The sequence below is a fragment of the Onychomys torridus genome, chromosome 2, assembly GCF_903995425.1.
Source record: "Onychomys torridus chromosome 2, mOncTor1.1, whole genome shotgun sequence".
NCBI classification, from domain to species: Eukaryota; Metazoa; Chordata; class Mammalia; order Rodentia; family Cricetidae; genus Onychomys; species Onychomys torridus.
In genome coordinates, this window is record NC_050444.1 from 41,087,748 (window position 1) to 41,105,013 (window position 17,266).

Sequence of the window (17,266 nt, forward strand, 5' to 3'; positions counted from 1 at the left end):
AGAGAGAGAGAGAGAGAGAGAGAGAGAGAGAGAGAGAGAGAGAGAGAGAGAGACAGACAGAGACAGAGACAGAGAGACAGAGAGAGAGACAGAGAGAGAGAGACAGAGAGAGAGAGAATGAATTGAGTACAGACACTAATTGCTGAACAGGAACACTGAAGGATTATCCAAATGCAATGTGTGTTTTTAAGAAGATACTCTTTAACTGTTGATGTTGCATAAAATAATTCTAATCAGAAGGAATCTTATAGCAGCACTGCAGTGAGAGACCAGAGCTGAGTGAGGACGAGCAAGGTGCAAGTCAAAGACCTCAATGTGCAGACTTTGCTTCTCAGCAGTCCCTGATTCTCTCAGCTGATGAATGCAGGGGTTCTGCAAGGAACTCTCCAAAGTTTGTGCCAGTGTTGAGGCACAGACCCCAGTGAGCGGTGAAATTTAGATCTTCAAGAAATTTACCTTCTAGCTCCCAGGGATGTTTCACATCATCCTTCATTTTCAAAGGGTGCAGAGTAGGCCTTTGAGTGGAATGGATGTCTGTTAAATTTGTGCAATAAAACTATTAATGTCTTAATAAAGTCTCTAATTTTGATTTAAATATTTTCAGACTTCAGATATGTGTTTTATCTTGCTATCAAATAAACTATATTTATTTATTTATTTATTTATTTATTTATTTATTTATTTATTTTTAAGGGAAGTATGTTACGTTTGTTCTGAACCCTTTCCAGTACCATCTCCTAACGAAAAACTCCAAACAATTAAGTTTCGGGACGTTCAGCAGAAAGTTATCAGCAAAAGCATTCTCCATCAAGAGGCTGCCAACTGATGATGACCTTAATGAAGACATTCACAGAGCTTACCTGCTTTTACAAGGCAAAGCTTTGGACAATCTCTTGGGAAGCATGATCCAAGAATTAAAAGAAATACTTGAGCCCCAGCTACTAAAAAGCACAGACTGGAAAACGACAAGACTGTTTCCATTCTGTAGCTCACTGGCGTTTGAGGTCACGTTTACAACTGTATATGGAAAAGTTCTTGCTGGTGACAGGAAAAAAATTATCAGTGAACTAAGAGATGATTTTTTAAAATTTGATGACATGTTCCCATACTTAATATCTGATATACCCATTCAGCTTCTAAGAAGTGCGAAATCTATGCAGAAGAAACTTATAAAATGCTTCTCATCAGAAAAACTAGCTCAGATGCATGGATGGTCAGAAATTGTTCGGGAAAGGCAAGATCTACTGGAGAAACACTATAGGCGTGAAGACTTTGAAATAGGAGGTAAGAAAGTTCTGAATGATTACTCACTAAAATAAAATAATTTACAGAAGACCTTTGAGATAAAAAGAAAAATGGCGACCTTGAAAATTTTTATGCTCTTTCTAATTGGCTAGTGATAAAATGTTTTACTCTGAAACAACCCTCTGTGATAATTGATTTTTTTTTTTTTTTGCTGAGGTGGTAAAACAAGATACTTAATGATGATAATGAGAAAGAGTATAACTAAGCGGCATTTGCTCCCCTTATCTCATCCCCCACCTTCCTGGCCCCCCCAACACACATTACATTTTAAACTATTCTCATTAAGCAGAAAATTAGACTTCAGAAGCCTATTGGTTCTCATTAGCATGCACTGATCCTTGGCTGGGTCTGTGTCCTAACATCTTTTAATTAGCACACTGCAAATCTAATCAGTGTAATAAATGCTATTAATCTTCCTTTTCACTTATTTTCTCTCAGCACATCATCTTGGCTTTCTCTGGGCCTCCATGGCAAACACCATTCCAACTATGTTCTGGGCAATGTATTATCTTCTTCAGCACCCAGAAGCCATGGAAGCATTGCGTGAAGAAATTGACAGCTTCCTGCAGTCAACAGGTCAAAAGAAAGGGCCTGGACTTTCCATCCACTTCACCAGAGAACAGTTGGACAGCTTGGTCTGCCTGGGTAATTTATTTTTATCTGTTATGAAGAGAAGAAGGTAGCTCTCTGCAAACTCAGTTTATCACTCATAGCTGTTTACCAAGAGGTGGAGGACACAGCTGCCTAATTGACATAATAACACCCATTTACATCAATTATAAATTATGTAGTTTATAGCTGTAGATACTCTCATTGCATGTAAACATTAAGGCCTAGCTAATTAACTATGCAAGGTATGCAAAGGGCTAAACCAAAGCTTTGCAATTATTTGGGGAAAAAAATGTGTATGCCTATTAAGTCATTTGATTCTAAGCATCTGTTGGCCTGCTGATTCTTCCCAAACACCGCTGTCCTATCTTGACAAGAAAAGGATTCCATGGCTGAACAGGAGAATATTTCAGAGGGGCAGCTTGTGTGCAGAAAGTGCTTACTCTTCCTTAAAATGGCATCTGCATTTTCAGGCACAGGTCATGGTGTTTTATATGGTTTGCAGTATATGGTGCTTAAGTTAAAATCCTTTCATTGTGGGTTAATGGTTTAAATAAAGAGTGAGGCAAAAAAGAATGGAAAGAAGGGAGGGAGGGGAGGGAGGAAGTGGGGAAGGCAGGGAAGTAGAAGGGAAAAAACAGCTATAGACCGCTTCCTTTAAACATTGGTACTTTAAAAAATATGGCTGATTAAGCAAATAAAGGTGAATATTATTTCAGATATGTCCGAGGCCCATAGGAACTGATTGTTTTGCTTTTTCTCCCCCCCCTGCCCCCATGGCCACCCTTTTTATGTTTCACCTTGACTCAGTTAGTCTTCCACCTGACATGAGCCCTTGAAATGCAGCAACTGCCCTTCCATTTCCTGAGTTTAAGCAGGCTGCTTGTTACCATCATGTAGGGAACTAATATTCCTAAAATTGAAATCTGTACCAATACATGGCAATTCCCTCTGTATTATCTCATTCTATTCTGTTCTTGGGGCTATAGTACTTTCAATTTCTTTGGACAAATGCATTGTTTGTAAACTATTTCCTCGGCTATTTGACTTAATAAGACCCTTAATTTTACCCTGTTTTGGCCTCAAGTTTTTATGCATAAAATACATCCCTCCCTCTTGGCAACGTCTGAGATTCCATCTCAGATAACAGTTTGGATCACAGTTAACTACTTCTTGGCACTAGTAAGTTAGCCCAAGCGTTACAAAGGTGAATCCCTGTGGCCAGGGTAACAGCACTCACCATGATTTAAACCGCCATCAATTATGAAAGTGGTGTCACTTGTAGTGTGAATTATCAAAGGAATTACAAGTTTGTTTCCGGGAAGAAAATAATCCCATCATTATCAAAATGCTAATGTTCTTGTCCTTTTATGTCAGAACTCTTAGGGAACTAATACACAAAATTTAGGTAAAATAGGGGTAGTTGACGATACCTGGAATAGTAGTGTTTCTGAGTTGATTTGGTTTCTATGCAGATCTAAGTTGCATTTTCCATATATCCAGGTAATTACCCTTTCCTTTTAAGAATGAGATGATCAGGAAATAATGCAAATGAACTCCAAAGAATATGTTTGTATTCTGTACATAATTATTCCTTTTGACAGTTTGCTTGAAATTCAGCAACTCTCTATTTATAGTAGCTGTTTCTCATTGAAATAAAAGGTTGTTTTTAAACTACACTGTTAAGAAAGAAATGCTTGGGTTTATTTGACCAGAAGAGGTAAGTTCTGAAGTTGTAATTTAGGTGCATGTAAGTCCACAGCTAGACTTAGGGACTCTCATCCTTGGAGCCCTTATAAATTTGCACCTCTCCCATGCTTAACCAATGAACAAAAGCACCAAAATCTTTTATTACTATTATTATTCTCATATATTACAACCTGAGCAGTTTCCTCTCCCTCTATTCCTCCCAGTTACCTGGAACCTCACCTGTCCCCCAGATCCACTCCTCCTCCATTTCCCTTCAGAAAAGAGCAGGCCTCCCAGGGATATCAACTGAACACTGTAAGACTAGGCACAAGCTCCTTACATCAGGGCTGTGTGGGGTAAGCCAGTGTGGTAAAAAGGGTCTCAAGAGCAAGCAAAAGAGTCAGAGACAACCCCCTATCCACTTTTAGGAGTCCCACAAACCCCTAAGCTACGCAACCAAACATATGTGTAGGGGACCTGGCATAGACCAGTCAGGTTCTGTGGTTGCTGCTTCAGTCTATGAGTCCCTATAAGCACTGCTTAATTGACTCTGTGGGCTGTTTTTTCCTGGTGTCCTCAAATACTCTGGCTCCTACAGTTCTTCCTTCTGCTGTTCCTAGGGCTTTTCTGAGCTCTAAGGGGAGAGACCCAATGTAATTCTCCAACTTGGGCTTTCTCTCCACCTAATATCAGCAATAACAAAATCTTAACCTGTGCTAAAGCAGTGCTTTCCATAGCTAGATGGGTACCCTGCAGCCCAGGTGACCAACAGAGGTCAGTGTCATTTATTGAAAGAACTCATGATGAAGGTCATTACCTTCCGGAAAAGAATATTTATATATTCTTTCATGAGATAAAAGGTTCAGTCAGATTAGATCAATCTTGGATGGATGGACACACCAAACAACTTCTGCACCATAAGCTTACAGTGCTAGTCACCAGAATTTTACTAAATAATTCTAAGTCTATTTCTTTCTTTTAAATTTCAAATCAGTTTATGTAGTCAATGAAATACTTGTAGGTAGGCAAAAATTAAAAGATAATTAAGTTGGTTACATATTCTTTTTGTTACAATGGAATATTTAAATAATAGCTAAAAATTATGTTCCTCAGACGCTTTGTAGGTGCTATAAACTGTAAAATCTTGGGTGTATAAACTCCCAAAATTGACTACTATAGTTATTTGTTTACTACAATTTATTCTTACAGATTATTAATATTTATTTGTTTTCACCTTAATCTTTTCTTGAAAATAGATTTTTTTTCCTCACATAATATATCATGTTTATGGTTCCCCTCCCTTTACTCCTCCCAGTTACTCCCCACATCAGCTCCCATGTGGATCCACTCTCTCTGTGTTTTTCACTAGAAAACAAAGAGATTTCTAATGGATAAACATAAAATAAGAGAAAACAAAGACTAATACATTGGACAAAAAACAAAAACAAAAACAAAACACAATTAAACAAAAACAAGGAAAAGAGCTCAAGAGAAAGCACAAGAAACAGAGACCCACTCATTTGTACACTGAGGAATCCCGGGAAATTCACTAAATTGGAAGCCATAATATACACACAGAGGACCTGATACAGACCCAGTTAGGTCCTGTGCGCTGCCTCAGTCTCTGTGAGTTCACATCCATGTTGATTCAGAGGCCTAGATTTCTGGGTGTCCACTATCCCCTCTGCCTCTTATATTCTTTCTGCCTCCTCTTCTTTGGGGTTCCCTGACCTCTAAGGGAGGGAGTTGATAGAGGCATACCAGTTAGGACTGAGGGTTTTGTGCATAATGCCAGGGAGTGGGTCTCTTTATTTGTCCCCTTGTGCTGCTGGAGGGAGCGCCTCTGGTGATGGCTGAGCACTGCACATTGATGAGTACCGCAGAATGTCATGAAGAGTCATTATATTACTGCATTTTGTTATTGTTATTGTCGTTACTGTTTTCATTTTCTTTATTCTTTTCCCTTACAATACATCCCAACCACAGCTTCCCCTTCCTCCTTCCTCCCAATTGCCCCTTCCACCTCCCCTCTCCCTTATATCCACTACTCCTCCATTTCCCTTCAGAAAAGAGCAGGCTTCCTAGGGATATCAACTGAACACAGCATAATAAGACACAAAAAATACTAGACACAAACTCTCATATCAAGGCTGGATAAGGCAACCCAGTAGGAGGAAAAGGGTCCCAAGATCAGGCAAAAGAGTCAGTGATACCCCCAATCCAATAAAAACCCCAAGCGAAACAACCACAGTATGTATGCAGAGGGATCAGACCCATGTAGGCTTCATGGTTGCAGCTTCAATCTCTGTGAGCCACTGTGAGCCTTGCTTAGGTGATTCATGGGCTGTGTCTTCCTGGTGTCCTTTACCCCTCTGTCTCCTACAGTTCTTCCTCCCCTTCTTCTGTGGGGTTCCCTGAGCTCTGCCTAATGTTTGGCTGTGGGTCTCTGCATCTGCTCCAATCAGCTACTGGAAGAAGCCTCTCTGTTGGTGATGGTGGTAGACACCAAACTATGAACATAGCAGAATGTCATTAGGAATCATTTCATTTATTTTACTTTTTTTTTTCTTTTTTGGTCAGTTCTGTTTGATTCCACCCTAGGTCTCTGAACCATCCAGCCTCTAGTTCCTGGCCATTCATGCTGTGTCCAGCATGGGCTCCCTCTTGTGGCTTGGATCTCAAGTGATACCAGTCACTGGTTGGCCACTCCCACAAGCCACCATTGTCCCAGTACATCTTGCAGATAGGACAGGTTGTGAGTCTTAGGTTTTGTGGCAGATTTGATGTCCCAGTCCTACCACTGGGAGCCTAACCTGGTTACAGAAGATGACCAGTTCAGGCTCTGCATCCTCCCTTACTAGGAGTCATTGGTAGAGTCACCCTCATAGGTTCCAGGAAGTTTTCACTGCTCTAGGTTTCCACACCACCCCTTAGGTGCCCACCTATTTCAGTAGTCTCTCCATACTCTCTCCCTCCGTTCCTCCCTCCCCAACCTGACCCTTCCTGTTCCCATCCCCACCTGACTCTAGTTCACTTACAAAATCTGTTCTATTTCCCCTTTCCCAAGGAGATCCTTGCATACTCCCTAGACCCCTCCTCTTTATCTAACTTCTCTGGATCTGTAGATTCCAGTGTGATTATCCTTTACTTAACAGCTAATATCCACTTATAAGTGAGTAAATATGTTTGTTTTTCTGATTCTGAGTTACCCATCTCAGGGTGATTTTTTTTTCTAGTTTCATCCATTTCCTTACAAATTTCATGTTGTCATTTTTTTCTAACAGCTGAGAAATACTCATTTATGCAAATATACCAAGTTTTCTTTATCAGTTCTTTGGTTGAGGGACATCTAGGTCCCTTCAGGTTCCAATTTCTTGTCATTATGAATAACACTGCTATGAACATAGTTGAGCAAGTGTCCTTGTGGTAGAATAGGGCATCCTTTGTGTATATGTCCAGCATATCCAGTATATGGTATAGCTCGATCTTGAGGTTGATTGAATCTCAAGTTTGTGAAGAACCATCATATTGATTTCTACAGTGGCTGTATGAGTGTGAATTCCCTCCAGCAATGGAAGGTTGTTCTCCTTGCTCTACATCCTAGACAGCATGTGTTGTCACTTGTGTTATTGATCTTGGCCATTCTGACAGGTACAAGCTGGAATCTCAATGTAGTTTTGATTTGCATTTTCATGAAGGCTGAGCATGTTTGACATTTCTTTAAGTGTTTCTCAGCCATTTGAGATTCCTCTGTTAAGAATTCTCTGTTTAGATCTGTACCCCACTTTTTAATTAGAATGTTTGTATTTGTTGATATCTAGTTTCTTGAGTTCTTTATATATTTTGGATATTATCCTTCTATCAAATGTAGAATTATTGAAAAAATATTCCCATTCTGTAAGCTGCCATTTTTGTCCTCCTGATGGTGTCCTTTACCTTACAGAATCTTTTTAGTTTTATAAGGTCCCATTAGTTAATTGTAAATCTTAGTGTCTTTGCTATTGGTGTTCTGTTTAGCCAGTGCCAATGTGTCAAAGGTATCCCCCTTTTTCTCTTCTATCAGGTTCAGTGTGTCTGATTTTATGTTGATGTCTTAGATCCACTTTGAATTTGCTTTATTCTACATAAGACATCCAGGTAGACTAGCACCATTTGTTGAAGATGCTTTCTTTTTTACATTGTGTATTTCTGGCTTCTTTATCAAAAATCAGGTGTCCAAAGATGTGTAGATTTATGTCTGCGTCTGCAATTCAATTCCATACAAAAGGCATGATGTTTTTTATTACTTTAGCTCTGTAATACAGCTTGAAATCAGGGATGATGATAGCTCCAGCATTTCTTTTATGGTTCAGGGTTGTTTTAGCTATCCTAGGTTTTTTGTTTATCCATATGAAATTGAGTTTTGTCCTTTACAGTTCTGTGAAGAATTGTGTTGGAATTTTGAGTGGGATTGCATTGAATCTGTAGATTGTTTTTGGTAGGATGGCCAATTTTACTGTATTAATCTTACTAATGCACAGGCACAGGAGATCTTTCAATCTTCTGATATCTTCAGTTCTTTCTTCAGTGTTTTAAAGATTTTTTTCATACTAGTCTTTCACTTGCTTGGTTAGAGTTACCCAACCTATTTTGTATTACTTGGGGCTATTTGTGAGAAGTGTTATTCCCATGATATTTTTCAAGGTCTATTTGTTATTCGTATATAGGAGGGCTACCATTTTGTTTTGTTTTGTTTTTGTTCTTCTTGTTTTTATTTGTTTGTTTGTTTTTAGTTAATCTTGTGTCCCACTGCTGTACTGAAAGTGTTTATTAGCTGTAGGAGTTCCTAGTGGGATTTTTAGTGTTACTTATACGTACCTTGACTTCTTCCTTTATAGTTTGAATCCTTTTAATCTCCTTCAGTTGTCTTACTGCTCTAACTAAGACTTCAAGTACTATAAATGGTAGGTATGGAAAGAGTTGGCAACCTTGTCTTTCTGATGATTTTAGTGGGAATTCTTTGATCATTCACTCTTTTTAAGTGGATGTTGGCTATGAGCTTGTTGTAAATTGCCTCTATTTTGTGTCTCTAGTCTCCCCCAGGACTTTTATCTCTAAAGGGTATTGGATTTTATTGAAGGCTTTTCTGTATATAATGAGATGATCTTTTAGGTTTTTCCTTTTGGTTTGTTCATATAACGGATTATATTTATCTATGTACATATGATGAATCATTCCTGTATCTCTAGGATGAAACCTACTTGATCATGGTGCATGATATTTTTTTATGTGTTCTTGGATTCAGTATGTGTTTTGTTGAGGATTTTTGCATCTATTTTACAAAGGAAATTGGTCTGTAATTTTCTTTCTTTTGGGGGGGTCTTTACATGATTTGGGTATCAGGGTAACTGTACTCTTAAATTAGTTGGGCAATGATTCCAATGATTCTTCTGTTTCTCTTTTGTGGAATAATTTGAGGAGTGTTGGCATTAACTCTACTTTTAAAGTCTCATAGAATTCTTCACTAAAACCGTTTGACTCCAGGCCTTCCTTTTTGTTTGTTTTTGTTTTTGTTTTGTTTTGTTTTGTTTTGTTTTGGTTGAGATACTTTTAATGACTGCTTCTATATAAGTGAGGGTTATAGATATGTTTAACTTGCTTATGTGATATTTATTTAACTTGGGTAAGTAATGTGTATTGGGAAAATTATCCATTTCTTTTACATTTTCTAATTGGGTGGAGTATGATACTTTAAAGTATTTACTTATGATTCTCTGGATTTCTTCAGTGTCACTTGTTATACCTCCCTTTTCATTTCTAATTTTGATAATTTGGAAATTCTTTCTCGTCCTTTTAGTTAATTTGGATAAGGGTTTATCAATCTTACTGGTTTTCTCATTATATTGTTGGTTTGTTTGTTACTATTTTATTGAGTTCAGCACTGAGTTTGATTATTTCTTGAGGGCTACTCCTTCTGGGTATGATTTTTTTCTTATTGTTTTAGAGCTTTCAGGTGTACTGAAAGTTACTAGTATGAGATCTCTCCAAGTTTGTTGTTGTTGTTGTATTTAAGTGGACACTTAGTGCTATGAACTTGCTTCTGAGAACTGCCTTCACTGTGTTCCAAAAGTCTGGGTATTTTGTGTACCCATTTTATTCAATTTTAAAATGTTTTTAATTTCTTTCTTTATTTTGGTATTGATCCATTTTTCACTTAGTAGTGAGTTGTTCTGTTTCCCTGAGTTTATAAATTTTCTGTTGTTGTTGATATCCAGGATTAAAGGATCCTTTAATTCGTGGTAGTCAAAGAGAAAATGGGTTTTATTTAAATTTTCTTGTGTCTGTTGAGATTTGTTTCATATCCCAGTATGTGCTCAATTTTGTAGAAAGTTCCTTGAGGTGCTGAGAAGAAGGTATATTCTTTTGTGTTTGGATAAAATATTCTGTAAATATCTGTTAGGTCCATTTAGTCTATGGTGTCTAATTAGCTCTAGCATTTCTCTGTTTAGTTTTTGTCTGGATAACCTGTCCATTAATGAGAACTGGGTATTGAAGTCTCCCACTATCAATTGTGTAAGGGTCAATAAGTGATTTAACCTGTAGTAGTGTATCTTTTAATAACTTTTGTACCCTTGTGTTTGGGGCATAGATGTTAAAAATTGATATGTCCTCTTGGAGGATTTTTTCATTTGATGAGTATGTAGTGTCCTTCCATATTGCTTCTGATGAGTTTTGGTTTGAAGTATGTTTTGTCAGATATAAAAATGTTTATAAAGGCTTGCTTCTTAGGTCCATTTGCTGGCAATATCCTTTTTCATCCTTCTACTCTGAGGTAATGACTATCCCTGATGTTGAGGCATATTTCTTGGATGTAACAGAAGGTAAATACTGTATTCATGTCCATTCTGTTAGTCTATGTATTTTTATTGGGGGAATCCAGACCATTGATGTAGAGAGATACTAGTGAGCAGTCTTTCTTGATTCTTGTTATTTTGTTATGAGAGTGTGTGAATGTGAGTGTGTGTGTTTCCTCTCTTTTGATTTGCCAATCTGGAAATATGTTTCCTGTGTTTTCTTTGGTGCAGTTAACCTCTTTAGGTTGGAGTTTTCTCTCTAGTACCTTCTATAGTACTAGGTTTGTAGATAGATATTGTTTAAATTTATTTTGATTATGGATTGTCTTATTTTCTCCATCTATGGTTATTGAAAGTTTTGCTAGATATCGTAGTCTGGGCTGGCAGCTGTGGTCTCTTAGTGTCTGTAGCACATCTGTCCAGGCCCTTCTGGCTTTTAGAATCTTTATTACTAAGTCAGGTATAATTCTAATAGGTCTGCCTTTATATGTTACACTTTCCATTGCAGCTTTTAATATTCTTTCTTTGTTCTGTATATTTTGGTTCTAAAATGCCAAAGGGAGTTCCTTTTCTGATCTAGTCTATTTGTTGTTTTGTATGTTTCCTGTACCTTGATAGGAATCTCCTTCTTTAGGGTTAGGGAAATTTTCTTCTATGATTTTGTTGAAAATGTTTTCTGTGGCTTTGACCTGGGTTTCATCTCCTCCCTCTGTTGCTATTTTTCTTAGATTTGGTCTTTTCATAGTGTTGTAGATTTCCTGGATGTTTTTTGCCTGTTTTTTGTTGTTGTTGTTGTTGTTGTTTTCTTTTCTTTTCTTTTTTTTTCTTTTTTTTCCTGAGGTATTCTTACCTTCTATTGTGTCATCAATGCTCGGGATTCTCTCTTTTATCTTTGATTCCTTGTATTCTTTGGTGAGGCTTACCTTTGAGCTTCCCCTTAGAGTTCCTATACTTTTTATTTCCAGATTTTTCCATTTTCAGTTTTCGTTATTGATTCTATTTCCATTTTCTTCAGGTCTTGATCTGTTTTATTCATTTCCTTCCACTGTTTGTGTTTTCATAGATTTCTTTAAAGATTTGTTCATTTACTGTTTAAGGGCCTCCATCATATTCATAAAGGCTGTTTCAGGGTCTTTTCCTGTCTTTCAGCTATGATGCAATACTCAGAGCCTGTTGTGGAAGGGTTGCTGGGCTGTAGTGAAGACATACTGTCCTGGCTATTATTTTTTTGTGTTTTTACACTGGCACCTAGGCATATGGGATTAGGAAGATTATAATTCTAGGTGCTGATACCTGGTTTTGTCTTCATTGGCTGGCTGATTCTTTTCTTAGTTTCTGTTGCCTTCTCTGGTTCTAAAGAGAGTGTGGTGACTGTCTGTTGCCTGGTAGAAAACTCTTCTGGGATCCTGATTGGTGTGGTCACTGTGGGTTCAGGTAAAATGTGTTTCTAAGTATTGAGTGCTAACACTTAGGAATGGATCTACAGGTTGGAGGAAAATGAGGTGTTCTACCAGGATCTGCTTAGGCCCCTGGAGATGGGAAGGATAATGAGGAGAGGCCACAGCAGAAGGTCTGCTACAGAGTTGGTGATGAGACTGGGAGGTTGGACTTGGAGGGTCATGTGAAGATCTACTGTTATCCTGCCTGCTTTACTGGTTAGAGTGGCCTGTGGGTTTCCAGGCAATTTCTGTTGGAGGTGGGCTGGGATAAAGCAAAGAATAGTAAAAAAAAGAAGTTTGGAGGGGTAGATCTGTGGGGTCCACTAGAGGTGGGGGTAGGGGAAGGGAGGCTGTAGCAGGTGTTCTGCTTCAAAGCTGGAGGAGCTGAAGGAGAAGTGAAGATCTGCCTCCTGGGCCAGAGTATAAACCTATTTCCTGTGAGTAGTTGGGATGGGGAGATAGAGAAACCCAAACAGAAGGGCTAGTTGGAAAATTAAAGATGCTGTAACAAAATATAATAAGTCTATTTTAATATATGTTAATATATAAGTTATTTAAGTCTTTCAAAGTAGTTTACAGTTATATGTGGTTTTCATCAAGGTGCACTGAGGGACTGAGGCTGGTGTTACATCTTTTCATTCTCTCTACAAATGAGAATGTTCTCAGAATGACAGAGACAGAATTTTCATTTGCATTTTATGACCATCACTATATCTTTCTTGTGAGATATCTCTAATCCAAGATTCTTTATCATTGTCTCCAATTGAGAGGAGAGAATTTTTTTATATCTAAATTAATCCAAGCTAGCTACTACAGTATGTATATCAACAAGATTTGGAAAGGGAAACCAAGTCTTGGCACTGACAGAGGTTTTAACTTTAGGAAAAGATGATAGGATAAGAATGTGTTGTTGTTGTTGGTACAAGGGATTAAACCAATGCTAACTAAGTGTTCTACCTCCAAGCTATATGTCTACCCTAAAACTATTAACAATTATTTGAACAAATGCCAGGCATTATGTTAGAGCTATTTTAACTTTCTTATTATTTTCATTTGATCACTGGATAGAAAGTTATCGAAAGAGAATCAAATACAAACCATGAATCTAAATAGTAGTAAACCAAGAAAAAATGATGCCAGGCTATTGACTTTAATACATGATGGTAATTAATCACTATCACTTCAGGCAAAATTATTAGAGAAAAGACCACTATTTTTATCTGATATGTACCACTCAGATATAAATACAGCATTAAATATTATAAAATAACTGTGATGTTGAAGAATTAGCAATTTAGATAATTAGGGGAATTGTGAAGTTTACCAAAATATTCTCGTAAGGAAACAGAGAAGGAATGCATTTCCTTTCAAGTTAGTAGTATTTTTTTCTTCTATTTTTATCATATTGGAGACCAGGCCCAGGACCTCTGCATGTGCTAGGCCATTGCTTTCTGACTACACTACATCCCTAGTCTCCCAAGGGGGAATCCTGAGAAAGAGTACTTCAGAAGCAGACAGTAGACAGTAGAGTTTTATGTGTAATATTAGGGAAAGATCAATGAAAAACTCTGAGTTCAACATTTATCAATTTTGCATTTTAATGCAAAACTAAAAGGTTCAGGAGGGGAAACGCAAGCTGATTGGAGGGTAACTTTAATGCCAATTGACGTAAATTCATCACATGAGTGTTAAAAGTAAACCAGGACAGAATGGGATGAGGCTTCTTAGCAAAACCCAGCTTCAAGCCACAGCTCTCAACTTGATTGTTCATTGGAATCATCTGGAGAGTTTTAAAAACACTCAATCCTGGTCCTGTCCCCAGAGAGTTTGCTTTTATTGTTCTGGAGTGAGGGTTGATGGTTTTAAAAGCTCCCCAGGTGGTTCTAATATGTGGCCAAGGTTCAGCACCCCTCATTTAAACATTTTAGTTAATGTTGTGGTTCTGATCACATTTATCTGGGATGGAGACATTATCTTTTTAACCAATCCTGGGTGAGTCTAACAGGAAGCCAAAGAAGCTGGTAATCTCTGTGATATCAGAGAGCTTCAAAGGAGTAAGTGGTTAAATGATTTCAAAACTCTGCTCCTCATCAGCTTCCACAAGAGAAACATTGATTTAAGTATGGTGACTGGGACATAGATAATGAAAGCCCCTCTCTGCTTTCCCAACTCAGCCAGTGCTTGTACTTCTGGTACATTATGAGAAGTATATCAACTCTCCAAATTCACCAAGCATGTCCAAAGGCTGATGTCATATCATCTCTGACACAAAGTACAAAATGATTACTACAGGCTGGGATACAGTTCAATGACAGAGTAATGGCCTAGTGTGAACAAAGGCCTGGATTTGATACCCAGCAGCACCCCTACACAACAAGAAAATGATAAAATATGTACATGTATTTAAGGGGTTGTTAAAGGTTGGAAGAAGGATTAGATTTTCTGCCTGAATGTTTTACAAAGGTTGAAATTAAAGGGAAGAAAACTTGATTTTAGTGTGGAAAAAATACCTTTCTTCTAAAATAGCTTTCAGAAAACTGCCATTAGAGTTATACACTCAGAAACTGTGCCTATCAGTCCAACATGTGATATGGGTTGTAATCTTAGAGCTGGAGAGGCAAGGCAGGAGGATCACGAATTAAGGCCTGCTTGGACTAGAAAGGCAGACCTTGTCAAAGAAATGGAGTAAAGGAAGTGGGGGAAGGGAAGGAGAGGGGAGCAAATGAAGGAAGGAAGGGAGGGAGGGAGGGAGGGAAGGAAGGAAGGAAGGAAGGAAGGAAGGAAGGAAGGAAGGAAGGAAGGGATAAAATGACAAGTTATAGCTAAGTGCTAGAGAAGTTACCCAGCATGTGCAAGGCCTTAGGCTCAATCCCCAGCACCACACATATATACAAATTACTTGACATTAATCCATGCAAAGCTATGGATGTAACTCAGGGGCTGAGCACTTGCTTAGCATGTGCAAGTCTCTGAATCCCACCCTTTACATCTCAAAAAAATATAATAATAATACAATGAGAAGAAAACTGCAAAATCAAGATGCTAAGAGTTAAGAACTTTCTTAACAGTTAACTGATAGGCAGTGCGTGTGCTGATTAAACCGATGGAGTTCCGCAAAGCCTACATGTTGCTGAAGTTCACAGTCTTTGTCAATTTAAGAAGTAAAGTATTCAATATCTAAAGTAGTAGTTGGGCACCAATGAATGGGCTCAGCTGATAAAGGCACCTGCCATCAACCCTGACAACCTGAATTCCACCCTTTGGTCCATGAGGTGGACCTTCACATACATGCACAACATTTGGTCAGGTCTGCACACACACACACACACACACACACACACACACACACAGACAGAGAGAGAGAGAGAGAGAGAGAGAGAGAGAGAGAGAGAGAAATACAGACAGACAGAGAGGCAGAGACAGAGAGAATGAATGAATGAGTGAATAAGGAAACACTTTAAAGTACTATCTTAGAAGCCTCTTGCTTATGTGGATTTTCCAATTTTGAACTCCTAAATTGCTGCGTGAGTATAGAATCAAATCTACATGTTGCATTTCTTTCCTCCCGCCAGTGTCCCCATGCTTGGAGCAGAGTTAAGACCTTAACAAAATTTTATTGAGCATATGAATGTTTAACTTACACAGGTATAAATATATGGCAGAAACCATAAATAGCACAAACCAAAGCCTTTTTCTGCGATGCAGTGTGAAGGTAGGCATTTGTACCATTTCAGGTTTATTTTTAATTTTATTCAAATATACTATTGTTGATCCAAAAATTTATGATTTTTCCTTCAAATTATATATTAATTATCACAATTTCTTATTTACTTTCTCATCTGTCTAGAAGAGCTATATAAAGACACCCAAGCGTGCGCACATGCATCCTCAGCTGAGCTGCGTTTCATCACATCTTTCAGAGAACACCATTTTCATGGCCATCCCTTCCCCTTCTCTAGCCATTTGCTCTTTAAGACCATCCATGTGTTCAGCCCCAGTGACCATAGTGGGGCTGGCTGCTCATTTCGTTTCTGCTATTGCTGCTGTCCACTGATCACCATGGCTAATCAGACGGCACGCCAGTCTGCACCAATCATTAAGATGACCCAAATTAACAGTCCAGCCATGTCACAGTACATTCATTCCACATACGCAGACATGGCCTAAGTATGAGGCGGAAACCTGCATGTGCTTATCTGTGTTTGCATTGTAGCTAGCTTTATTGATTATCATGATACGCTTTGGCACTTAAAATCTGCAAATGGGAATCATTTCTGAATTATTCCAAAGACAAAGCGGATGTGCCTTTTCCTCCCAGCAATTCCCTTCTTTGTCTTTTTCCCTCCAGTTGGATTGTAAAACATCACAGCTTAACACATGCTCAGTTCTTTACTTGGAAGGGACTTTCAATCATATTAGTTTTCTATCTTAAAAAAGAAACTCATTTTGTCCTATCCAGGTAAATAGGGCAGCGCAGACTCATAATTGTGAGTTCATCATCAAAATTTTGTGACCCAATTGTCTTGTAGATGATAGCCAGTAAAACTCAGTTCTTAACAGGTATGCAAGCAGCCTTATCTTAATCACAGCTATGACTGTTGGCACCTTGCAATGCCTGGTGTAAATTTATCGTCCAAATATTTGCATTCTCAATAGTCATTTTTCTACAATACAGTCTAATAATTAGAGGGTCCCATTACCTGCTAAATGTTTGCATAAATTATCAATCCATTATGCACAGTAAGTTTTATAAAACATTTACAGATAGAGATCATGTTTAATTAAAATTAACTTCCATATGTAAGCCAAGTGTGCACTAATGATTCACAGTGACCTTTTATTACCTATAGTCCCTTGTTTTGGATGGATGATTGACAGCTTGCTGTTTGGCTACCATGTTGAATTTTAGCTGACAAGACTTTTCATTTTAACTCAATTTGCCCGCCTCTCACAAGCTGGTGGCAGGCCAGACCCCAGTCACCCAGCTTTGCCTCAGCAGCTCGCTCTAGTTCTCATTAGTACGCATTTATTCAGTGGGAATTGGGAGACAAATGCTTGAAGGCATGTGAACTAAGTATAGCAAATGAGGTTTAAAAACTGAATATTTATAAGTATATGGAAAGTTGGTTGTTTTTTTTTTTTTTTAATTCTAGAGCAAATTGAGAACCAAGTGCTAGCTTTAGTATAAAAGAAATGAAGATAGAAGGGGGACAATTCTAAGAATAAAAATACTATAAACCTTTTCTTTCCTTTTTGGAAATATGTAAAATCTCTCTGACAACACCTTATCAAATAAAAACCTGGCTCCTCTTTCATGGAATGCTTGCACAATGAAGTTTAGCGCCCCGTGCGTGAGAATTGGGGGGAAACTGAGGGTCATGTTCATTTGTT

The 17,266-nt window shown here is 38.1% G+C and overlaps 1 protein-coding gene across 2 annotated transcripts in view; it reads left to right on the forward strand.

Annotated features, from left to right (window-relative positions):
* Positions 1–17,266, forward strand: part of LOC118578256 (cytochrome P450 7B1) — a 172,618-nt gene that overhangs the window by 141,449 nt on the left and 13,903 nt on the right. The window contains exons 3-4 of one of the 2 annotated variants that reach the window (XM_036179017.1): positions 694–1,284; positions 1,744–1,950. In XM_036179017.1, the coding sequence (XP_036034910.1) occupies positions 694–1,284; positions 1,744–1,950 (798 nt within the window). The remainder of the gene's footprint in view (positions 1–693; positions 1,285–1,743; positions 1,951–17,266) is intronic. The other variant, XM_036179018.1, reaches the window with a different exon arrangement.